The sequence below is a fragment of the Platichthys flesus genome, chromosome 13 (genome assembly GCF_949316205.1).
Source record: "Platichthys flesus chromosome 13, fPlaFle2.1, whole genome shotgun sequence".
NCBI classification, from domain to species: domain Eukaryota; kingdom Metazoa; phylum Chordata; class Actinopteri; order Pleuronectiformes; family Pleuronectidae; genus Platichthys; species Platichthys flesus.
This window is the reverse complement of record NC_084957.1, coordinates 11,521,607-11,548,602: the sequence shown is the minus strand read 5'-3', so window position 1 is coordinate 11,548,602 and position 26,996 is coordinate 11,521,607. Positions and strand designations below refer to the sequence as shown.

Below are 26,996 nucleotides of genomic sequence, written 5' to 3'. Positions count from 1 at the left end.
ACAACACAACACTCCCGATCGGCGCTCGTCATTACTTGTCAAATAATAAGCAGCAGCGTCGGGATCGCTGCGGTCAACGCGTCCGAGCAGCACGCACACGGCCGGAGAGAGATAACTTTCCCACATCGAGAAGTTTCCCCCTTTCCTTTTTTTTTTCTGCATGTCAGCCTGAATACAACTTGCTGCGATAACCGCAGGCGGGGGGTTAATAGGCGGCTTGTCATTGCGGCTCTTAGTGGGACAACTGCTGGCAAGTAATCTATTTTAAAAGTAAAGGCAGGAGAGGAGGAGGAGGAGGAGGAGGAGGCGGAGGAGGAGGAGGAGGGGGTGCATCACGCTGGTTTAGCCTCTTCCTCTAATGGGCGGCATGAAGAATGTGTGTTTTATGTCATCCAGTCCCCTCGCATGCTTCCTATTCTCCTGTTTCAACTCGCGCTAAGAAGTGACAGGCTCCAGCCGTGCCTGAGTCCAGAGAAACAAAACAACAATCCACATCAGGCTCCCGTGTTCCGTTTTATCCCTCGGTCTCGCATTGTTCCAAATTACACGGCCCCCTAAATGAGTAGGATCCGAGGAGAGAACACGCAGGGGACCGTGCGTTTTTTAATGTTGTGAAATCTGATAGCTGCAGGAAAGAAGAAGAAGGAGAAGAAGAAGAAGGAGAAAGGAGAAGAAGAAGGAGAAAGGAGAAGAAGTGCCTGTAATGAGAAGCAACCTTTGGAATTCCTCCTCGTGAAAATCCGATTCTGCTGTTTTTCCCCTCTCTTGTCTTTAGGCTTGAAGACATGATCACTAGCACCAGTATTTATGGTATGTTGATTTTTGTCATTATCTTCACTGGTGTTATGATTTCATATTTGCCATGTTTGAGGGGGTGAAAGAGGCTGTTGTTGCAGTTTTGCATTTTTTGTTTCTTTGTGCATGCATGCTTCATCTGCAAAAGTTTATTTAATCCAGGTTCTAACATTTTCATGACAGTAGTCCAGCGAAGAGGACTCATTATGTGATTAATTCTATAGCATAAGGATCATAGGATCATTTAGGTTCAATGAACCGAGTGATAGTTAAATATTTCAGTTGGTTGGTTTTCCTGCTGGTTTTCTTTATCTTTATTATTGCACTGCTTTCATATTTTTGCATGCAAAACTTTTAAATATGATATTTTGGCCAATGCACAATGGATTTGAATACACCCAGAGGGGCTGCTAATTTTAATTTGGAGATTAAATCTTAAATAACTTGTTGCAAACGTTTTCCAATGTAGAATCTGCTCATCTTAAAATAAAATAAAAAAATCACCCAAATGTAGATTATTTCTAGATTTTGTATTATCATAATTGCTCGGAAAATGTCATGAATGTTTAGATTTATGACAACGTTGCAACTCAGGATCTCTGGGAAATAAAAGTTAATTTTAAACTAAATTATTAGCTCATGTGAAAATTGCTATTTACATAAAAACGTAGAAAGAAACGTAATTTCTCTGTTTTATCACAGATGTACTATAGATTGTGATTGATAATTATAAATGTGATAGACAATTGGAAAGTAAATAGAACAAAAAAAGACAACACTTGGATTAGAGCAATACTATAACGTGACCAGACTGCCAAACCCCTTCTGCAATAGATTTGGAAAACGCACACTTGCGAACTTATTTTAAGTTTAATTTACAAAGTTGCCATGTTCTTTCTTTTTTATTTACTTGTCACAATCTGTAGCAACTTGCCGGCGAAACTTTGCAACTAATTTGCTCCCAAATTGGTTCAAAGGCAGTGTCAGAAATAGCCGTTACTCATGTTCTGGTGGAAATGCTTTGTGACAAGCCAGTAAATGGATCTGAGCGTGGACACAGAAGTCAGCAGAAGTAACAAGTTGTGCGCTGTCTCTCTTGATTTTTTTTTTTTGTTGCAAACACTTTGTCCCAAGTTAACCTTTCCCCACCTCCGTCGAAACAATTTACTTAATTGTGTTCGCACATTTCATTTGCCTGTTTTGCTCTGAGAGGGAATTAACATCATCAGCAGCGAGCTGAAGTATGTTTTTACTCCTCTTCAGAAATAACAGCATTGCAGCATCTGTCACTCAGCGGGAGAAAAAAAAAGTGTACATTACCACCACATTCATTATGCCTGAGTGTTTGGTTGTAATGTGTTTTTTTGTGAAGTGGGTTTTAAATTTGTTGGTTAGATTTTCATGTTATTTCATATTTAGACCCCCCCCCCCCCGACCCCCCCACCACCATGCATGTGTGATGTGATTTTGTTAATGATTTGTGCTGCAAAGATATGGACACAATGTAGGAGGGGAAATTGTTTATTTAATAGATGATATTTAAATCTGTATTGGCCGTTTGCATACACTCTAAATCTATAATACCTTGCATGTATAGACTCTTCAAATGTAATATTTCATTTTAGTTTCTGGATGTTTTAATTGCGAAACTTCTAAGAGGATCACAGATTCATGAATTGTCCCTTTGCCGTGCACAAGCCTAATCTTTGCGGAAGTTGGAGTTTGAACCTGCAGTGGAAGAGCAGATGTATCTTTTAAATCACAACACATCCGCACAGAACAAACAAATAATAATCTTCTTGCAATTAGAAAAACCCTTCTCTCATAGATTTAATCATAAGTGTCCTAATTATTAAGTACCTGAGGATATTAATCAGTTCAAGCCCCTGGAAAGGTTGATGTGTGCGCGTGTGTGTGTGTGAGCTCCTGCAGTGTGTGAGGTGGTGCTCGCAGGTCCTTACTTAACCCCAGACACCTCTGCTGTGCATGAAAGAAGCTTGACAGCTCTGTTAATTTCTGATAGGGCAGCACTTATGATCGCAATCTAAACTGTTGCTTGTCATGAATCTCTGCGCTGCAATTCGATGACAGATTCTTACCCTCCGGTCTTTATCACCCTCTTTACACAATGATACACACGTGCACACCAAGAGATGGTGAGTGTAACCAACAACAAGGAGTTGGGTGAATTATATCACAGGGACACCGGGAGAGATAGATAGAATTATACTTGTCATTTTTACTCGTGTTGTGTTGAGAAGGAATTGCTTGCAGATGATGGCCAAATGGTCTTTGCAGCTTCCAGAATGTTTTTATTTAAAAATATATTAAGAATTATCTAAATAATCTTTATTGCTACTTTAGAAGCTTCCATTAATTTTGGTTTTGCACCACATAAATCTATTTAATTTTCCATGAATTCAAGCTTTTTCTCCTATAATTAACACAACACATACTCCTGATTCATTGTTAGGGGAGTGAATCAAAAACAATCTCTTTCTTATTGCTGTTATCAGTCCGTGTGAAGTGATGTAGCGGCTATAAATGTTCGGTGCACGTCTGAAGTGCACGTGTAACACTACCAGTGATGACTTAAATTGACAGCACGACTTAAACCATAGGGGAAGTGGTGCACGGCGGCACTGACACGTTATACATGTCCGCTAATGATGACAATTAAAGGCAGCTCCTGGATGCCTCGAGCTGCCTCCGTGTGTATACACCCCCTGGGATGTCTGCAGGAGCTGCTGTAAATTGATGAAATGTTCATCTTAACAGAGGGATCTATTTGTCATTAACTGCAAGAAAATCCCACTCAGCCTCCCGACTACAGAGATCAGTGCAGGATTGTCATCTTTAAGCAAATATGTTAAGTGGTGGTCTTTTCATATGAAGAGCGAGGGGAGTCCCCGGTGGAGTCAGACTCCGTGAAGAAGAAGAAAAAGAAAAAAGAAAAGCACAACATTTCTTCTTCTAAGTATTCAACATGTTCCACCCTCCTCCTCTCTTCCCCTCTCGTTCTCTCCCTTTCTCCGTCTGTCTCCCTCCCTTGTATCCACATCGCTGTCGTTTCCCTCATGGCAACTCGCTGTGTTATCTTTGTGTGTTTCTCTCTCCGCGCTGACAATCCTCGCCGTGATCTAAGTTGGACTGCATTAGAAAGTGGAGGCAGCTGTCTGTTGCTATACTGAGGGACGTGTTTGCTCTACTGCAAAGATGAAGGACCACGAATCCTTGACATCCTCCCTTTTCTCTCCCCTCCTCCTCTTCCCACCATCTCATTTAGACACGGCGACTGTCTGCTCAGACTTGTTTTTTTTCCTCTGAGTGACAGCATATGGCATAGACATTTTCTAAAATACATGTGGCTGCCATTGGCTGCTCGTACTTCCCCTTCATATGTCTCCTAGCTACAGGTCTGTCCCTTTTTTACCTCTAATTCAGACAAAATACAGTTTAATCAAGGTGAGCAGATTCTAGTGGATAAACTCATGTTGATGAGCTGTTACTTGTTTATTGTCACATACATAATGTATTTTTTAAAGGACTATGTGAATACATATATGGTGTATGTGTGTCTGTGTGTGTGTGTGTGCATGCAGGTCTGCCTGCCTTTTTGTCTTTGTGCTCTTTTTTTTCCGAACCACTTTTATGGAGGACGCAATCCCTTTTTCTCACTAATCCTTTTTTGTCTTTTCAAAAAAGTAACTAATCACTCCCATATACATGCTGTGATGTTCTTATGATCCATACCATATTGCACGAAGCGCTTATAGGACCTCAGGGTCACTAAATGACAGATTATAATAGAAACACTGTCGTAAGTCATGTTGTAGGGCTGGTTTATTCAGGCCATGTGTGCCAGGCAGGCATATTATTAATGCAGAGTACACAGCATTTGTTGCCTCAAACTCCTCGTCCTCCTCCTTTCCACACATGGAAACAGAGGCTTTGTTTCATCTCCTTCACTTGAAGTGTGTCTGCACTCATAAGGAGACAAGGCAGCGCCGTGCCTGTTGGGGATTGGCCAGAATAGACAATCCCCAGGTGTACGAAACTAGGTTTAGCACTAAGGCTTTTAATCTGGACTTGTAGGAGATTCATGTGCATTCATAGATTTGCCTCTGTAATTATCATACCCCCAGTGGCAGCCTAAGAGATGTTTGCCTAAATCACTGATGTCCTCATTACACTGTTTACATTTTAATTAGACATGCACATTTCTTCTTTCTCTTTCATAGTGGCCACAATGATTGGAGGTTTTCCTTTCTACTCAAGGTGTTGCCTGGTTGTTTAGCAGTATCTTGCAAAAATTGATAATTGTCCGGAGTTCATATCTTCTTAAGGTTGCCTCCTTACATCCGTACATCTCCCTGAAATGATCTATATGCTGTATTCTGTAGGTAAGAATATAATCTGTAGGATCTGAGTCGAGCAGTAAACAACCCTCGACAAAAGCTTGGACATATTTGTCAAATACAAACAACGCTACTACAGCATATATTTGAATTACAGCAGCAAACATATCTCCAGCTCAAGGACCCTGATTAAGAAAATCCACAATTGCATGACTTTTGAAAATCGCTGGCACTTTGAGCCGTCATTGTGCGCCTGAGTGCTGTTGCTTATCATTGAATAACCTTGGTTAGAAGAGGTTTTTTTTTTTTCTGTCCTTCTTCCAAGGTGTTTTTTATTATTGCCGTGCTGTTGGTGACTTTTGTATTGTGGGAGAGCAGAGAGCCTTTCACTGGAGGATAAGAGAAAACTGTATTTACTCTATTGAAATTCCCCCTGTGTTCTCGCAAAACACTGTCTGACTAATCTGGTAATCGAGGCCGCCATTTTAGCTGGACTGAAAAAAAACAACAGTGCAACTGGAGAACCTTGAAGTACTTTTTTTTTTTCTTCACCTCTCCGCATTTGTCTGTTTCATCGGTAATTCTAAGGAGTGCAAATTTGAAATATTTACTTTTATGAAATGTAAATCCTCAAAGTTGTCTTGATATCATGCTCTGTGAATCAATACAACCTCTTAAATATTATAAAAAAGGGTTTGGATCCTACTGCTGCGGTAAAACCTCTATTTCTATTGATAAAAAGAAAATGTGTCAGTTAACCACAGCTATTTTATGTTCCCTTTGTTGTGATGGCAGAATAATAGTGTTAGAATTAATGTATTAAAATGCATGCTTGAATTAACTTTGATATTCATATTCAGGAGCGTGCCTGGATTTGCTTTGAATATAAAAGTTCATCTTTTGACTGTTTTTCATCCTCTCATTCATCACACCCCGTGCTAATTGCCTCAAATTGATATTTGAGACAATTAGCTAAAGCGATAATCAGACGAGATGTGAGCTTCCCGTGTTTTTTTGGTGTGTTTTTTTCCCCCGCTAAGTTCTCAGCGATTCATTCATCCTCGGGAGGCGACGGGTGGCTGACAGGTTGGCATGGTGCCAGGTACTGGCGGAGGGGGGCGGGGGGGGGCTTGAGTGCCAGGACGGAGAGAGGATGGGTTGAGGTCTCGCCTGATGGTGTGGAGAGAGGAGGGGGGGTGAGAATGACCAGAGGGAGGCAAAGGAGGAGAGGAGGGGGGGGGGGGGTGTAGAGGGGTAAGTACCTGCTGCCATGGAGGTTCAAGGTGTCAGGCTGTGGCGGAGCGGTGGGTGTCACTGCAACGTGACCACGGCAGCCTGTGGAGAAGTGAGACAGGAGGGCTCTGTTCCCGGGGGCAGATAATGATGCTGTGTATTTCTTTACTGATTAAGTTGTACGGTGTTGTGTTAGCTGCATAAACCACAAACTAGAGGGGCACACAAATAGCACGTACATCCGCCAAGGCCCGACAGTCCCTTTATGAAAACCATATTTAAATTCACAGGTCTGGATTTATATTTGTTCATCAAGATCTATTAATTATTCTCTAATAAACCAAAGGAATGATGGAAAAAAGATCTCACCATGTTAAAGAAAGTGAAAAAACATCCTGCATCTGCCCCCTGATCCTAATCCTCACCAAAATGTTTCTTCCTGGATCACAGTTTTGTAGTAATTGATTCAGTAGTTTTTTGCTGAATAACAGACAAACAAACAAACTCAGACACATTCACCCCGACAGAGGTAATAACCGTTGTTTGCTTCGTGGGGGGGTGTTAGGAAATGGAAGTGAACCTGCGACTGAGAGGCTGCTCTCAACAATTGGCGTGTGCAGAAATGATTAAACACGAAACAGTGAGAAATATTATCTCTTTCAACACAACACATGTCTGTAATTTGATTTCATAAATTTGTTTTAATGGTGTTTAGTGAATAGTCCCTGCAAGTCGTGTTTGGCCTGTTTTCTATTTGACAGTCGCTCTTAGAGTCTACATGGAATTAGTTGAATTTAAATCAGAAAAAAATACATGCAAAAAAGAAAAAAAAAGAGCACTCAAGAGTTCAGCATCATCACAGAGCTTTATGAGGGCTGACACTTCTTTTGTGTTCATTATCAGGAACTCACCTTGGGGAGTCGTGTTGACTTCGCGTGGTTCTGAAATAGCTCTGAGAGTGGACTGCCCCACGCCCGCTCGCTGCCTTCCACTCGCAGTGTCGGGGGAGGCAAGGTGGAAATGCCAAATGAAGATTTCACACAGTTTTGACTCGCACTTAAGCAAAGGAAATTAAGCCCTTTCTCTGTTTGTGTTGCGTTTGAAGTTACAACAAACAAACGTTCAAAATGTCTGACTGCAGTCTGCAGTAGTATTACATCTGCAAATTTCCAAACAGTTTGAAGTTTTTTAACAATTTCCACTGATGTGTCCAACTTGATTTGCTCACAGATCTTCAGATTCTCTTTTACAGATCACTTTTATATTTTCACTCTAACATTCTGCCGACTTAAAGCAAAATGGGTTAATAGGCCTGCACACAGTTTATAACAGACTTTCTATACGGCGCAGAACAATAGCAGATTCATTTACTCGGAGCGTGATGTTTCTGCAGCCCAGACCCTGACTGCATCGCCTCTCCCACATCTTTAAATGGATCCCATGAGTCTTCGGCTCTGTTGTTTCCATAATTCATTTCAAAACTTCCATGCGGCATGGAGAGGCTAGAGGGGTGAAAAATAATTTTGTGTCTGAAAAAATTGATGTAGAGCAGAGTCACTGCTTTATGCAAAGTGTGCCATGCCTTGGGAGCATGTGAGCTGGCGTACTGTTGGAGGAGTGTGGGCCTGGGCTATGGATGGACAGCGTGTGTGTGTGTTTGTGTGGGTGTGGGTGTGCGTGTGCGTGCGTGCGTGTGTTCCTGCCTCTGTGTCTCTATGTTCCTGTCAGTCTGTCAATAGGCCTAATGTGGCTCCCAAGAGGTACCTGGGGGAGACCCATCTAGCACCCAGTCAGCCTCTGCTGGCGGCCAAGCAGTGACAATGGTTTCCCACAGAGAGAGGAAGTGTCATAGTATGTATGTTAACCAGTGACAGATGACTGGAGACATGTGGCCTGTAGACACTGAGCCTGCAAGTAAAAGCAGATTTGCCTCTTCGCCTCCTTTTCTTTCATCCCACTTGAGACTTCAGAGAGCGAGCATCAGGCTCCGTAACAGCTCGGAATACATTGACAACAAGTCAAAGATGTGAATAAAGAGGATGCAAATCATTTGGCATGAAAAGACACGGGCTATGTGCAAAGGTTTTGTTTGCCTTTGAAAGGCGGCAGCAAAGGAGCTCGGAGTTTTTTTAGTGTGCACAGCTTCAGGCTGCTTTTCTAGGCCACAGGTCATGTGGGTCAGTGTTACACTCCCCGCAGCCTCACTTCAACCTTCGGTCTGGAAATAGAACATGCAACGTCACCCAGCCAGGAGGGAGGTAGATTCCAGACCTCAGTGGCCACGGGCTGCACATGTGGAATCTGCTCATGTAGTTGACCCCAAGTGTTTGAAACTCAGAACGCTCCCAGTAGGGTATTGTTTTTTCATGCATACCCAAATGAGCAATGCTTTTTACGAATTGCCTTACACAAAGTGGACCACTATACTTAGACTGTACTGTCGGCTGTTCACAATTCATCAAGGGAGCACGGAGTAGCCGGAGGCCGATTTGTTAACAGTATGCGCATAACCTGTAAGAGAGGCAGAAAACTGTGCGGTAGGTTTTTCTTACATTTTTTCAGCCACTACTTTACTCTTCCAAGTATTCGTTGTAATAGATGGAGAACTGGCACACGTACCATAGTCGTTTACCACTGTACAGTAAAGAGGCAAAGTTTTCTTAAAGATTTCCATCAATGTCTGAACCTCTGCTATTAGGTCTATATCGTTTTTGTGTTTCCACATAAAATCCCTTATTATTTCACAACATTAAAACAAAAATGTAGTTTGTATGAAGCCCCCCCATTGGTTTGGGTAAATTAGGACAATTTAAAAACATATTTGTCAATATTCAAATATCACAAAATGTGAATTGTTTCTTCTATTAGCCATTTTTGTACTCCAGAGTACATCAAATATATACACTATAAAACTGAGTTGAAATGGGTTTCCAGAGAGAAAAGGCAACGTAGAAATAAGGACAATATTTTATAGTGCAAACTTATTCATGTTGATATTACTTGGAATAATTATAAGGAGCCAATAACTTAATAGGGTGCAATAGTGCTAAATACAAACTGATATTGAAAGACAGAATATGGTCAGGTTTGGATTTTACCATGCAGTTCCACTGAAGAAACCCGGTTTTGCTGTTTGTTTTCTATTTTGTTTCTATCGTCTATGTTTATTTATGAATCTTTTATGCATGTTCAATTCTTTGGGTTTCCCTGCAAATGCAAATGCTTGAGGTACGATTCAGGTCAACCCAGGCAGAAAGCAGACATTTGTTTTCCTAAACAGCCAGCAGTAAAATAAACACTGATCCAGCAGCGCTCCGGTTGCATGACTTGCATAAAAGAGTCGAAACACAGAACGAGTGCAGGAACACGTGAGCATCAGTTGTTCTATCACCTGGATCCTGTTTCCTAGCAGCGTTTGAGCGAGGGGCTGCGTGTCCGAGTGACGCCTCGCGCTCCTGCCTTCTGTCCAGGGAAGCAAAATCTATCAGCTCTGATGAGTTCATGCTCCGTCGAATATATCCGTGCCAAACTGCTTATTGTGAGCTCCAATTGTGCTATTGTGCTATTCTCTAGTCCGCGCGGTGCAAAGAGCCAATTCACGTTTGAGCAACGGCTGACCCTGGGTTGTGTATATTGATGAGTGGGATTTGTTTCTTAATAGAATTGTGTCTAATTAATTAGCTTTTAATTGGTTGAACTCTGAACATGCAAATGCAGCACAATGTAGAACAATCATTACTTTCAACTGCGTAAAGGACGACACATTGAGGTCGACACGATGAAAGGTGGGACATGTTTTGTGTCTGTTTGCTCTGTTAATGGTAATTCATGTTTGGTGGATTAAAAAAACTTACCTGAGGAACGGAGCTTTAAAACCCAGCAGGTGTTAATTTGAACAAAGAGAAGGAAGAAATGTTTAGGATTCCTACCTCTCAATTTCTCTTAATCATCCCAATTACTTTGTGCCACATATACAGATTAACCCTTTATTCACTTCATATTCTGTTAAAGAAATTATCCGAAAAATAATTCTAATGGCAGAGTAATGCTTGCTTTCTGGCCTGTGTGAAGGCAGCCACGCTCTCCTCCCCCCACCTCAGTGGTTCACAGTAACTTCTTATACACAGTGAGAGTCCTCATTCATTTCTATCCGTGTTTTTGTACAAATACTGAGACAGTTGAAGTGTTGCTGGGCTACGGCATGTACATGTGTGTATTCTCTAAAAGATGGAGCTATTTATACAAAAGAGGAAGGTTTTTAAGTTATTCATATTTTTGTATTATTTAGTGATAAAAGATGATGATAAAAGCTTTATATCTGCAGCACATTCAATTGTATGGACCACCAGCCGCTGCAGAGTTTCCTGCTTTTGATTGGTCGATATAGTTATAATAGTTGATTTCAAAAAGCTATGTAATTATACTAGTCTTTCAGAGTGTCAGGGTTTTTCTGTACATGGCCTGCACATGTTTACTGAGAACTACGGTGTTACATGGCAGCTTCCTGGAGCTTCCATTGAGACTCAGTGAACATCTTATAAATCATAGACATTTCTAAACATGATACTTTCATGTTTCTAACGTCACCGTCATTTTCTGTTAATCTGCCACTGTAACGCACAAAGTGTTGTGTTTTTATATTAAAGTTGGACATTTGCATCATTTAAACAGTATAATGCTGTGAATTATGATCACAGAGTCACATCATCACATATACTACAATAAACATTTCACAGCTTTACTAACAAAAGAAACTGATTTAATGTTTTCCTGTCGATGCTGTTTTGAAATTAAACACATCAAACCAAAGCATAAATAATGGTATTTAGTCATGATATTCTCAAGGAAAATTACAACACAAGTTACCACTGTTATTTCTAAACGATTAAAACAATCATTTTAGATGTTAACTGTTGTTTTATACTATATTATCAAATACTTAAAGAATCACTTAACACTGTCAGGATGAATACATAAATACTTAGTTTGCTTCACTCAAGAGCTCCCAGTGTTTTCCTTTTCATTAGATTATATCACGTTTGTATGTTTAGCACAATACTTGTTATCTTTTACAACCTCATCACAAACTCATGGTCTGTGAACAAGTTTTCTATTGGTCACTTTTTAATATAACATTTCATCACTTTTAAGCCACTTAAAGAAAAAAATATACAAATTTTGATTTTTTTTACATAGTTTGTCAAACACAACACAATAAGTTGTGTTACATTTCCCTGTGTAGATGCTGTGTGTCAGCTCCATGTTACTTTATGGCCGCGCCACCTTAGCTCTCAGAAGCCATTGTTTGCCAGTGGGCGAACCAATCTTCCAGACGGCTCTTTCCTTGTAAAAGTTCCCCTTCATGGCTTCACTACTTCACTTCAGTAACTTTATTACAGTATAGCTGAGAGATTTCTATTTCATATTGACCTAAGATTGCTTCAGTTGTCTCATTTCACCTTTTGTATGGCCTGTGTTGCAGAAGTGACCTTCTTTGAGACTTGCAGTCGATACCAGTGAAGGCTTCAGAATGCTTCAGCGAAAAGCTAGCACCAGTCACGGGCAAACATCCTTTTTCTTTTTACTTTAGTATTTTCAATTAGAGTTCAAGTTAAAACTTTTAGTCACTGAGATGTGTAGGGAGGCCCTGTCTTTGAACAACAGAAACATATTTCTCTATTGATCACCACCAGTGCATATACATTTATTTCTACATGAAAGGACAGGATGCTTTTAGTCAAATTCAGAGTTTTTCCCCACCCATTATTCTCAGTGATACATTCTCAGTAGAAACAACAGATATATGTCTCTTTATTCTTGCTGTGCAAACATTTTAGAACATTAATGTACAGTTTTTCAAGTTTAGAATCTTAAAAAACGGGCGGTGTTTCATTATAAATGAATATTAAATTGATCTGGTGTGATGACATTGTGCAGCAGCATGGAATCATGGGAGTTGTTGTCTTCTTGGCCAATAACCTTCATGGGTTGCTTGGTTCCTCTTTCCTCGTAACCAAAAGAAAACAACCTGTTTCCTTGAATAAAATTGGGGATTACTTCTGGTTTGTTGTTTGAACCCAGATAGCATAAGGATGTGGTCGATGTCCGCTTTTTTTGGCAAACATGTGCTGCTCCAATCAAGCAGTAATCTGTATATTAACCTAAAATGGCCCATGTGGTAAAATGTGAATATGGCCCAAATAGCAGTAAACCAATTCGGGCCACCTTAGACACCTTTGGTTGACATGCGTTAATGCAATGGCTTACTTGTGGCCCAGATCTGCCAAACAGGCGGTAAGTGGGCTGGATGACAGTGTTCGGTGTGGGACAAATCTGGGCCAAAACAATTTTGCTATGTGGGAAGTAGTACACAAGTCAACAAACTATATAACATAGGCCTCGTCATATTTTTATATTTTATTGATTGTTATATCTTTCAGCAGTTTTTCTGTGCCACTGGTTGTGTATCCGCCTGTTTGACAAGAAAAATATAATGTTTGTCTTCCTTTTCATTTTCATCCTGATCTGTGTCTCGCTGCAGGATCACAGTATGAACAATGAGGTTCCTTTACAATGTGATTTCCTTCCCCGTCTTCGCCAGGTTAACGCAGCTGTAAGGTCTAATGGTTGGACGTGTGGAGTAATCACAGTTGTGACTCGGACCAGTGAACAAGATAATCTGTTAATTTCCAATGGGGCCTGGCCTGTTGGTTTGTAAATCAAGTTGACTTGCTCCTGGTGCCGTTGAAGGAAAACGTGTTAAAAATCCAGAAAATCCTCCTAAAATCTTCACTTCACTTTTTACATTTTTTGACCCCCAGCTCCATTTTCCGCTTTGGTTGGGGGGTATTCCTCGGGAGGGGGTGCAGAACTTTGGGGATTGAAGATGTTAGCGAGGAGCTTTTGGTCAATGAGTCTTCATGTAGCAAGGTCACAATCTGCCTCTTTTCTCTTTTGAAGTGTTTAAGTGATCCCCGGAGAGGCGGAACAGTTAAGTTCATATAGAGTTTCGCAAAAAAACACCGCCTCTCCTGTACTTGAGCGCCATGGTTAAACAAGTTTCACCAAGTTCAACGACTGCTCTTTTAACTAACAAGCCATTTGAGTATTCATCAGTATTCTGCGCTGCGGAACACCATGAAGCCCGTCATCCTATAATTGTCTGAGTTTTGTTCTATGTACAAGTTCGGGTTGTGTGTGGAGCGCTGTTAGTAGTTTAGTATGTGTGTGGATTTAGCTCTACTTAGGGTAGTAATGGAAGATGTAGCCTCGGGGGCCTCTTGGCCTGAAGAGTCATGGTTTAATGAGCATCACTGAGACAGAGAAATGACAGCTCGGAGAATCTCTCAACCTCACAATTTATGGTATTACAGGGAAAAAATGAGAAATGCATGTTCCCCTCTAGCCAATATAGTTTATCATTAGCTCAGACCCAAAACCCACAGGATCCGAGAGTGTCCAGCGTACGCAGCAGAAAAACACATTATGTTGTAAAAATGGAAGTTTTTAGAAAGTGAGCTTAGCAAATGACATATGATGTCATCTTTGTTTCTGGTTGTTAAAAGTTTATATCTGGTTGCTCTGCTACACTGAACATTTTGTCTTCTTCTAAGTTTGTAAGTACCACATTTATTATGCTGGGTGCAAATGAGCAACAATCATACATAGATGATTATGTAGTTCTAATTGTGTATGTTTCAAATACACATACACAAGTTTTCCTTTTGTCAACAAATGCCATGAAAAGATCAAAACTAACAGCGTGTTTGTTAGTCCTGACTCATCCTGTTTATTCCCGCTGAGGCTATAAATCATTAAAAACAGGACTCAAATGTTTTTACTTCATTTTAAGCACAACAGCTGGCCTCTGTGGTTTTTAACAAACATTTCCTTGCTGCCAGTTAAAACACATTTTGCACATGTGTCACTGACTCACAATAAACGGCAGTGCATGTCCATTTTTATATGGAAGGAAGGAACAAATCCGCCTCAATGTCTCCGCAAGGCTGCTGTGTGCTCACCAGTACTTTTTATTATACCAAAACATTTACACAGATGCTTTACACAGTCATATGCTTTTTACTACAGCATAGCTGTATTTAGAGTTGTATTTAAAATGGACATTTATACAGTAAAATTAATTATTCAGATCATTAAAGGCTCTGTGGCGGCAAATAGTTTTATTCTGTTGAAAACTCTTAAAATAATGTGCTGCTCTGCAAATTAATTTATTTTTTACTGGAAGAAAAAAAGAAAAGGAGTGGTGACTCCATTTTAGTCATTTCAAGGACAAGGTGTGAACTTACAACATGCTTCGCTGCAGCAAAAACACAACCACTTCCACTACTGCACAGCCATGTCCTGATTCAAATCACTTTATGTCTGCCTGGTTGAGTATAGGCTTTTCACCTGCCGAGGCACAACACGGGGTGAGACGAGGTGGAACGCCGCCCTGCAGCGGGAGCCTGTCAGGCTGAACTCAGGGCAGAGTTAACCCTAAAACGAGACATATTTGCAACACACATTTGGAGATTTCGGGCAACAAAAGTCAGAGGCACGAAGGCCGACAATAGAGAGGCGCGCACAAGGTGGAAATGAAAAACTATTATTTTTTCCAGGTCTGGAAGTGATATACAGTTTTCAATCATAACAAAAGGGGCTCTTGTTATTTGTTTATTTGACTGTCACAGATATTGTTACATTTACAGATCCGTGCACACGTTAATGTGCACACTAAAAGGTACTTTCAGACACTCTCAAATATACATATATGAAGACTAATATATAGTTTAATAATTCATTTTTTGTTTTTATCCTATTTATAATTGACTGAATGGGAGGAGAAGATCAAAACATTCACCTACTTTGTTATCGAGGCTGTCAGACCACATTATTTTCTAATTCTATATCTAATAGTCTTACAGTTTAACCTTTCTGAGTCACTGTCAAAGAACATCAATTCATGTTATACTCATCATCTCAAGATATTTCAGCTATGAGACGTTTTCACTAACACAGGGTGTAAACTGGAGATACACAGCATTAGCATAAGCAAATGTTCATTCGGCTTTTTTAACCAGTTTCATCTGAAATATTCTGCTACAGGAGTAGTTGTTTATTATTCTCAGATAGTTTAAGTTTGAATAGACTAATTCACTTTGGACTGACACTCATTGTAGTTACATAGAATCCTTCTGTCGTGGTGCTTGCACTGTCAGGTTAAATACAATAGACATATTGTGACTGTTTGTTTATACAGTCATCTTCTTCCACCTTTTATTTCGGGATTGCTGTAGTATCCTCTGCACTCATGTGATCGTGTGGAGACTTGTAGTAGTGTGTTGCCATGGGTGTAATGTATGGGCAGCAGTCCTGGAAAAGACAGTGACTGAGGGAGGCATATCTTTTCTAAATGAGGGGTTAAATGGCACCCTGCCATCTAAAGATTGGAATTACTGCCACATGAAGCTCTAAATGGAGTTTAAATAGTCTTAACTTGATCTGTGAGATGAATGGGACTCGGTAGCTGCGCTGATTACCGCTCCACATTGCACTAGAATGTTTCGCTCCACCCCTACTTAGAATATCTGCGGTGGATTTGAATATGAATATGAGCTTGTTTTTATTTATAAACGTAATTAACGTCTGCCTGCAATATTTGCACGCTTGTCAAGCAGAGCGGTCCTTGTGTGCGGAATAAAAGCAAAAGCTCCCGTAATTATGTTTACGTCCGGAGATGAAAATCCCAGGGTTGTAATGATCAGTAATTATAAATACTTTTCAGCATGTCTGCGGCCTCAGCTGGGACTATTGTGTGGAGTGAAGTGCAGAGTTTGTGCGGCTTAATTATGACATTGTACATGACTAAATGCACCAGGCTGCTTCGGCTCAGGCAAAACACTTCCAGTGCATAATCACGCTCAAGTCTGACTTTAAAGAGCTCATTACAGTTAGTTTTTTAAAGAGTGGCTTATTAAACACAGTTACCTAATAGGCATCTTTGGTGGTGCAAATTGGTAAAAATGGTAATGAGTCTGATTAGGCCACGTTTCAATTACGACAGCTTTCACTTCCCTCCCCCTCTCTCCGCCGGCCCTCCCACCTTCCCCTCCCCCGAACCCCCCCCCCCAAAAAAAAAACAGAGGAAGGAGAAGTCCAGCTCTGTATGCTTGGGAATCCTCCTGGAAGGCATTTTGCTCTCTCGCTTTCTCTTTCTCCATCTCTCTCTTTCTCTCTTATACACACACAGACTCACACGCACACACACGCACGAACATACACAGAAAAAGGGAAAGAAAACCGCTCTGCCACCTCTGTGCTTCCTTTCAGCAGCACAGTAATGAATAGAGAATTGTGCAAGCGGCAGTCCAATTTACTCGCTGGGAAATTGGATGGACAGAGTGGAGGCCCACTCTTGTTTGCTTAAAAACGGCCGAGGCTACCAGATTAATAGTTCCCCAAAAAGGTCAGCATCTCTGTTTCATCGATGATGATCACTGAACCAGAAATTAAACACCACGGCGCAGCGTAACACCCTGGCATCATATGCCAGATACATTTCAGCTCCACCTGATGGCCTGTTTGTCTTTAATGACTGAGAGATGTTTTAGTATTTAACATACATTGCCAGTATCACTTTCAATTATAGTGACGATACAGTTTTTTTGTGCTGGACAGATATGTGCTGTCTCAAATTAATACATTCAAAGAGGAATCATTCAGATCTGACCTTAAAGACAAACATGTAATCAATAAAAAAAAAAAATGCATGCACTTTGGACAAAACACTGTTTTTTAATTTGATGATCATCTTAAAATTACCATCAAGGATTATTCAGACCTGTGAATGGACAAACAGACACAGGACTTATTTGTTGGTGGCTGATGAAAGGCATTTGAGCTCGAGCCCCAAGGCTATCTGAAAACATTCCATTAGTAGAGCGCGCTTTAATTCCACCATTTCACAGAAAGTTATGAATGTTGTATTTAAATATCGATGCAATTAAAACCAAATTACAGTATCCCTATGCTATTGGGCTGTGTGTCTTTGTGCATATTTGTGCATATTTGTCTATTAATGTCTTACAACACTATGGATATCAGAATCAGAATTGGCTGTAGTATGTGAAAACATATTTTGAACGATACTCACAGTGCATTCGATCAAAACTGAACAAGTTAAAGAATCCTAAAAAAATATTTATGGCAGTGGATAGCTCAGACTGTACTGTACTGCAGCATGTGAAAAGAAAATGGTGTATTGACCAACTCCATAAAACCTGTACACCATATTTATATTGGTAAAAGTATTAATAATATAGATATATATATTTGTTTTTAGAAACATTTACTATTCATTCCAACGTCTTAATTTAAACCACATAAATGTGATTCTTATTCAATAAGGTTTGCTTTATACCCATTAAGAGAAGTCTGGTTAATGCACTGAATCATTAAAAAAAAAAAAAAACAACAATACAAATTGTGCTGACTTGTATCATTGTATGTATCGATCGGTATGGACAGAATTGCTTTTTCGAGTATTTCTATATAGACAGCCTTCTCAGGCTGTTTAGCAGCGAGCTGTAGGTCGACAATCATCTTGAATGTCCTCCTTTCTGTGAAATACCTGGTGCTCAGATCTCAAGTACACTTTGCAAGCAGCAGTTCTTTGATTGTCCAAAGTGGCGGAGAGGATTAACAGTAATACAAGAATCTCACTCAATAAGTCGTGTGCAATTATGTTATTGAAAAAATGTGATTCGAGTGTTAATGAACACGACTCAGTGATTTTTTATAGAAAACCATTATCCTGATACTTGGCCCGAGTTGTCAGGAAATGCTGTGAATGCCTAACATTGTTTTGGCAGAGATTTCACTACTAGCTGCTGCAGTTGTGAAGAAATATTTTCACTCTGGAATAATGAGGAGAAATGTTCAATTGAGATGTTGGGGAATTTGTAAAAAATTGTATTTTAATGTAGTTTCAACAAGAGGGTGCATGTGTGTCTAAAGCTTCTGTGGGAAATACATTTGCACTTTAAACTTCTACTGTTGCATTACACATACATACAAACCTACAAATAACAGCTGACCTTGTGAATGTAGAGTGTTACTCAACAAGACTTAATTTAGGTTTTCTAGACAATGTTGACAGCTCCATTTTCTTTAATTTATTTTCAATGTGTACACCTTCACCAAGGTCCAACAGTCACATTGAGCACAACAAATGTGCTAGATTTTCATTTGGATCAGCATCAAATAACACACACTCATAAACATCAGCGCCCTAAATATTTTGTTTTAATCAAAGATTAAAAAAAATCTTAAATGTAGAAAAATTCCTGGATCCTGCCCCCGATCTGGTCCTTACCAAAAAATGTGCTGGTTATCTGTTAACTAGTTTTTGAATAATAAGCCTTCAAATTTTGCTTTTGAACCTTTTTTCAAATTCATTCTCAAATTCTTTGTCATAAATGCAATTATCGCATTTGTTACATACAGTTTGATGAACCTGTCTGTTCCAGCACAGTGTGGCCAATGTAGTTGCCTGCCCTGGCTTTTTGCCTCACACATTTTTTTTCTTAATCATTAGCTTGGAGGGCTGACAACCATGTGAGCCATAGCATGGATCTCTTTGACTAAAACCTTGTAAATTAACACAATTAGTGCAGCATCATCCTGCTAATTAGCTCCTGGTGTCTAGTGTGGCGGGTGGGCAAGTAGCTGGGAGGGAGTCGGAAGGGAATCTGCTCTGCCTCTGGACAGTCGCTGTTTTTTTTTCTTTGCCTAAATCCTTTGATATGGACTGAACCCACTCAAGTATGAAGTATAGCAGTGCAGCGCCTGCTCATAGTGAAGCCAAGGACCATTGTAAGAGCCGGAGACGGCTTGGTTAAATTCTCTTTCACATTATCTTGAAGCTTTTGCTGAGATTAGTGTTGATTTAAGATTTGCGAGGCTCTGCGCACTATCTCTGATTGTTTTGAGCCATAATCTCTCTAATAGTCCACATTCTTCAGGGATATATACATCCACTGATAATCCCAAACAGAGTAAAACATGACAGCGTGTGTTAAGCAAACTTTTATTCGCAGATTGACTTTGGGGTTTAACATGATTATTTATGTCATTCAAACCCTTATAAAGAGGCTGCAGAGAAAAGACAAGTGAAGCATGTTTTTTTATTTTTTTCCTCTCTTCCCTCACTCTGTGGACGAGGAAGCAGCAGGCAGACTGGATGTGGATGTAATTCATGCTGGGCTGAGGGGTTTGTGTGATGAAAGCAACGGAGCGCTGCCAGGGAAGATTGCTTTGCTGCTCTCCTCCAAGCAGATTTGAAACTGTCTCAGAATGCCTCAGATGAGAGTTGGATTATAGACTGACCTGCAATGTCTGTGTCATTCGGCTCTGTGTTGGGTGGATTATACCGCGCTAACCAGGTGTTAGATCCCACATCTGTACACTGACCGTGATGCGTGTTCTGTCAGTGCTGTCTGTTTGTCCTATGGCAAACATTTGGACTGGAATGCAAGTTTTCCTGATAAGAAAAATTGAAATACTGTATATTATCACATTTTTTCTTTTTAATTTCCCACCCGATCTTCAAGCAATTACAAAAAACAAATGAGCTTTTGTTACTGCACTACTTACTGTATTATACAGTAAGTAGTCATTTTTGGATGATTATGAGCCATGATTTGATGCATACGTTGACATATTTCTCCCTTATGTGGAATATCTAGGTCTAAAGATGCAGTGGACCCCAGAGCACACACAATGGGCAGAGCAACACTTTGACATCTCATCCACTACCCGCTCACCAGCACACAAAGTAGAGGCCTACCGGGGGCACTTACAGCGAACGTACCAGTATGCGTGGGCAAACGATGACATCTCTGCACTGACTGCCTCCAATCTGCTGAAGAAATATGCAGAGAAGTACTCTGGGATCCTAGAGGGCCCAAATGAAAGAGCCCTGCTGTGCTCCTACTCCGATAGCACCACCGGACTCATGAATGGACGAAAGTCAGAGAATGAGTCCTGGCAGGAGGGGATTTACCCAATGAACTGTGCTCCAGATGTTATATCTGTGAGCAAAGCTGGAATGACAGCTGCCCTACCCCCTACAGATGTGTCGGCTAGCATAGGCAGCTCCCCGGGGGTGGCCAGCAGCTTGTCTGAGCCTAGCTATTCCAGCAGTAACTGTGGGAGCCACACAGCCACTACTCTCCACTCGGGCCTCCCCTCTCAGGAATATACCGCCAGCTACAACGGCTCCTACCTACACTCTAGCTACAGTGGCCAGAATACCCCAGGACTCCCCTCCCCACACCCGTCCCCTTTGCACAGCGCTGGGCTCTTACAACCCCCGCCCCCACCTCCTCCCCCTACCTTAGTGCCGAGCTACAGCGCCGGGTCTCCAAACCTTCCCAACTACAATTATCCTCCAACAGGGTATCCTTCCCAGACTTCTGTTGGCCCTGGTTATAGCCCTGGGGGAGCACCCCCTCCTTCTGCTTATCTGCCGTCCGGTATTGCAGCTCCAACCCCAATACCTCCCTCCACACTGCCGGGCTACACCTACCAGTCCCATAATCATACGCCGATTGCACCAACACCTTTGAATGGCAGCACATCCAACTCATTAAAACGAAAAGCTTTCTACATGAGTGGACATGGAGATATGGACTCCAGCTATGGTAATTTCAACTACAACCAACAGCGCTCTTCACAGAGCCCAATGTATAGACTAACGGACAGTGGTGTGTCAGACTCAAACAGGGGCAATGGCTTTGAGAGAACTGCTGAAGCTTCATCTTTAGCTTTCAAGTCAACCAAGCTGCCAATGACCTCTGATCAACAAAGGAAATTTAACATGCAACCTGGCAGAGCACTAACTCCTCCATCCTATGGATCAACCAAAAGCTCTGTGGGTGACCTCAGAACTGGAGAGCCCTACAGCAAGTTTGGATCTCCCATCATGAGTGAGCAAACTGAAGAGCACAGACAGCACCTCTCTCACTTACTAACAGGGCCAGACCTCGGTACGGCTACCTCGTCCATCCACGCTGCAGAGGAGCAACTGAAGAACAGTGATTCCAACCTGGTGGAGATGGTGACCTCGGAAATCCTTCAGCATGGCCCTCCGGTGGACTGGAGTGACATTGCAGGTCTGGATATGGTCAAAGCAGCTATCAAAGAGGAGATACTATGGCCCATTTTAAGGCCAGATATGTTTAGTGGACTTACCACATTACCTCGAAGCCTCCTTTTATTCGGACCTCAGGGAACGGGTAGAACGCTGCTGGCCCGCTGCATGGCTAGCCAGCTAGGGGCTGCCTTCCTGCGACTCAGCAGCTCAAGTCTGGTGACTAAGTGGCTGGGCGAAGGAGACAAGATCATCCAGGCTGCGTTCCTGGTGGCCCGGTGCCGCCAGCCGGCTGTGGTGTTCATCAGTGAAGTGGACCTGCTGCTGTCCCCCCAGCTCAGTGAGGAGAGCCCGGTGAATCGCCTCAAGGCTGAGCTCCTCATGCAGCTTGACAGCATTCTGACCTCTGCTGAGGACCATGTCCTCGTGGTGTGCTCCACCAGTAAGCCGGAAGAAATCCCAGAGTCCCTTCGGAGGTACTTTACCAAGCGACTGCTTATCCCCTTGCCTGATGGGACGGCACGACATCAGATAATCAGCCAACTGCTCTCACAAAACAACTACTGTCTTAGTGACAAAGAGATGTCACTACTGGTTCAGAGGACAGAGGGCTTTTCAGGACTGGATGTGGCCCAGCTGTGTCAAGAGGCTGTAGTAGGTCCTCTCCATGGCATTCCTGGTGCTGACCTGTCAAGTATCCATCCCAGTCAGATGAGACTGGTCTCCTACCAAGACTTTGACAATGTTTTCTGTAAATTCCAGCCTAGCATATCACAAAAAGAACTTGACATGTACACTGAGTGGAATAAAATGTTTGGTTGTAGTCAGTGAAAGAGACTCATCAAACACAATTTCTTTAAACCCAATAATTAAATACAAATTCAAGTATTTGGCCTTCAATGAACAAGAAAGAAAACAGTGGCGACATTGACACGACATAAAGGGATTGTCAGCGAAAGACAGATGACATTCTGGACATCACATATTTGTAACAATTAATGAAATGCTTTACATGGCTTAAGCCATCTACTCACTAAAACTAAAAAGACTTGACGAAGATACCCCCCTTTTTGTATATACATATATATATTCAAATATATATATGTATATAGTAAACTGCTGATCTTGAGATTTAGTTGCTATCAAGTGCCTGAGGTGGTGCTTTTTTTAATTTGCTTTGGTTTCTTTGCCACACAATCTCTGACATTGGTGACATGTGCTAATATAAAAGCTTTAAAATGAAACAAAAAACTTAAAACTTGCTTTTTATTCCCCCATTTGAAACGTGTTCTGCAGCCGTGTCCGTTTTGTGCTCTCTGTGAACAGTTGTGGTTATTTTGAGGTAAACTGAATTTATTGATATCAGTTTTCATTGGGCTTCATCAGCTTACACAGGTCCTCATGTTTGTGCATGTTCAATAACATTGACATTCATATTTGTTTCCTTGGAAATTCACAGTGATGCTTCACCAGCCTCTCCACTATAGATGAAATTACAAAATAAATATTATTTACAATGTGACTGCAAGTTAAACAATAAATTACTATGTAATTGCTGTTAAAATAATGTTACAGCAGTAATTCACAGTGTTTCCCATTAATGTAAATTCTACAATTTTTTTTCTTTCGGTGTTCTCGATTTGAAAACTCAGGAAAGTGATATTGATATGTATAGTACCTCATAGGCTTGTGTCGAAGCGCTACAAACTACAAGAGCATTTGGCTTGCATTTGAACCTCCACCAACAAACCATGTAAGGCTATATAATACCTTGAATAGCTTAAAATGACTTCAGAAGGTTAATATGATGAATGTATGAGAGTATTTTCTGGTTTATTTGCTAAACATGATCAAGTAAGTAATTGGATTTGTTTGAAATAGAAAGCATTATCATGATTAGAGATTTTCCTGTGAAAAGAACCATTGTGTATCTTGAATTGTAGCCTCAAGGCCATTTCTGTTTGAGTTATATTTCCTGTCGGGGAAAACCTTCACTTCCATCACGTACAATGATCTTGTTCTTCAGTTCGCTGTTTGCAGAAACGGCCGTTCAGCTTGTGGTGACACGCAGCTCCAGAGACATTTAAAAAAAAAAAAAAGTGCAGACAAACATCTGTGGGTTGAGGAAGACATCTCGCCCTGAGCTATTTCATTCCATCCTGCTGCTGTTTTATCAATAATGAAACCTAAGGATTATGTATCGCCTAAGTTCCTTTCTACCTCAGTTCGTTAGTTATCTCTGAAAAACAAATTCACCAAGACTGCGAAATGTCAGCACCTATTGCGAAATCTATTAGCTTTACATTTTGATCACGCCCCAATATGTCCCTGTTTCTCACCACATGATGCACTTAAAGGGGAATACCACTGAACACTATGCCTTTGCCTAGGGACAATTTGGTCTGTGTTAGCTTACACCCACCAGTGGATCATGTTGCCGTTGCCTTTTTCTTGCCCCTGAATCTGTGATGTCAAACAGAAAATTTCAATGTGAGAGTATCCATGATGATGCCACACACACACATATTTCCCTGCATTAAACCAATTCCATTAGTTTCATATAATGTACAGAGAAGAATTGCTTTGACCTTCTCAGGCGTAACTGCAAAATTCATGAATTGAGTGGCATTCCTTTTTAAGAGCATGTCTCAAAGGCTCGTCTCACAAGGTCTGTACACAAAAGGTAACTGTTATTTTTCGGTCTATTTTCTCTTCATGCTTAAAGTGTTACAGTGTCATTAATCACGTCGCGCTGCCATTAATCTGTACAGTTTTCCATGACATCTCCGGGACACCTGAATTGGCAAGTAAAAGTATTGAATGTATTATGTCCTCTGAGCAGTAAGGAAAGCAAAGCACTTGCACAATGAGAAATGCCACAGAAGTAGAGAGCACTGTATGTGGATGATACTGCAGAGGCACCACAGGACCTTGTGTTTGTTTTCAAGCGGGGTCCCTTCATGTTTGCCGTCTATTGCACATATTTTACCACTTCTTTTTATCAACCTTATTACATAGTGTGCATATTGAATAACAGCCACCTGGTTTGGTATTGGTATTATCACTGACAGACCTGAATCAGGATGTTTCCAGATAATCTGAGCAAACAGCAGAAACACTACAAAGCTTCAAAGACAGCTAAAAGAGTTGATAAACTTGCATGGTAATGCAACACAACACAATTTGATTTCTTTGGTCAATTGTCAAAGGAAATTACAGATCATTTTCTAAGCTTCAAACGCAAAACAACATTTTCTGATGTGAGAGTCGACCAATATTCATGTAAAAGGCATTTTTACACTTTCACTATAGAAAAATGAACAAAAGAAAATGAACAGAAAACTCCTTAAATATTGTGTCTTCAACTATTGCACCTTGAGGTGTTTATTCTAGTCCCATCTTTTTGTCTTAAAGCCAAAGCAAAACATCTTTCTTTTGAATTTGATGAAAACACTTTTGACAAAGTTTATAAATTTCACTGACACAAAAACAGAACATTTTGAATCGGACATGTTCAAGCTCTCTCATTGGGCTCAGTTATTGTATCACACTATAATATTAAGAGTTAAATAAGAGTTTACTTCAATGTGTGAGTTCTGTGAAACATGTCAGATTCAATGAACAGTGTTTATCTCTGAAATGGAAAAGCAGCACAGATATTATCAGAACATTTCATATGTCACTGTGTTTTCTTAGAATGTAAATGTGTCCATGATTCCATGATTTGAATAAGTGATTTTGTTCATTGCAAGGTTTTTGACGAGAATTTGATAAGAAGCCCTAAGTGCCATTAACAAGCACAGATTACACGAGTTTAAGAGGTCGACTGTTCATGAACTTGTTAAAGGGGAAATACTCCACTCACATCAAGAAGTACTTAAAATCACTCAGACAACAATGGACATCGTGCCAGATATTTGCTTTAGTGAACAGTGCACAGTGCAGCGGTGGGCAAACGGACTAAAACGTACATTTTGTATCTATTTTTTTTTGTTTTTATCACAACTCGACAGAAAAAAGTCTTAATCGGAGGAAAACAATTACTCACGGTGTATATTTCACATTCTGTAGATGTTATCATTAAAAAACAGTCATTCATTATTGAGGGTGATGCGATCAAAGAGCCTAGAGTCACCAACAACAGTTGAGCAGAACCTTTGAAAAGCACATGGAGTCTGACAGCAACGCCGACTCGGTCACTTGAACCATTTTTTTGTTTTCATTTATTTCAAAATCTGTCAGTATTTCTGTATTTACATTTGTGTAGACCTGCTTAAGATTTTGATTCCATCCTTGTGTAATTTTATAGTCTGGCATTCTTTATAACCATTTCTACCTCATTACTACATATTGTACATGTAGTACTTACGTCCTGTCATTTTGAATGTCATGCATTTGTGGATTAAAACTTTAAAAAAAAGAAAAAAAGATAAAAAAAAAATCAATGCTTGCCGTTGAATCTGAACAGTTTACCTCAAAAAGACTGTCTTTATCAAATACAAGTCACAAAAAAAAAATGAGGCACCTTGAGGGCAAAAATGAAGTTGGCCTGCACATACAGTACAGACGTACAGTTTATTTACAATGCCATGTTTTCATTGAAGTGTTGTGGGCTGTGTAGGTTTTCTACAATGTCTCCAATGTGAATTAATTTGCTGAGACTTAACAAATTGCTTTAATCCTTTGTCAGCTGTTGTAGTGCGCATGTTAATGTGTATGTATGTGCACTTGCAATTTTACATGCAAGTATGAGGTGGACAACATTACGATTTGAACAATTTGAATTTTCACTTTTCATATACATGTACAGAGAATAAACTTGCACATAGCTGTATGTATTGTACATTTGCTAATGATATACAGCATACATACGAAAATGCACCACATACATGTTTATATGTGTGTATGTATTGCCATACTTACAGTACAGTCAATTTAAATGTATTTTAATTTCAAGGTACATAAAGGTTATCGGAAAATCTGAATAAAGATGTTTTGTTTTTTTTGTCCTGAAAACTGGATTGCATTTTGTAACTTAACTTAATTAAATTTTGGTGTGATTGATATAAGCCTGTGCTATTTCCATTCCAAGCCTATTCAAAACTCAACTTAGTTTGGAAACTCAGTACTTAATTTCTTGATTTAACTGGTGTTTAGCAAAAAAGAAAATATGAAAAAAGGGACTATAATTGAGCTTGCAGAGGTTTACAGAGGCTAAGTTAAAGGCTTACTTTTCAATGCACTCCTCCCACAATCATACCTCTTATGAGCCACAATAATTTATAAATCCAATGCTGTGTTTTTGTCAGAAAATTGAACAGCTATGCATTTAAAAATCCACTTTCCTGCTATCATTAGGAAGCGTGCGCGTGGGAAGTTTATGTGCCATTAACATTAATGAGAACAGACACTGCTTATTGTGCTTGTGCTGGTTTTTATCCCACGATTATGACAACATC

At 40.4% G+C, this 26,996-nt stretch overlaps 1 protein-coding gene across 1 annotated transcript; it reads left to right on the top strand.

Moving 5' to 3' along the window:
• Positions 1-273: 273 nt before the first annotated feature.
• Positions 274-26,553, top strand: fign (fidgetin). The gene is made up of 2 exons (XM_062402656.1): positions 274-810; positions 20,132-26,553. The coding sequence occupies exons 1-2, from the start codon at positions 786-788 to the stop codon at positions 22,366-22,368; spliced, it is 2,262 nt and encodes a 753-aa protein (XP_062258640.1). The 5' UTR covers positions 274-785; the 3' UTR covers positions 22,369-26,553.
• Positions 26,554-26,996: the final 443 nt, after the last annotated feature.

What these genes read in the sequence shown, in the direction of transcription:
- fign (XM_062402656.1), top strand. Translation starts at nt 786, where the DNA reads ATGATCACTAGCACCAGTATTTATG. An exon ending in CACTAGCACCAGTATTTATG is followed by an intron (nt 811 to 20,131) that starts GTATGTTGATTT and finishes TGGAATATCTAG; the next exon opens with GTCTAAAGATGCAGTGGACC.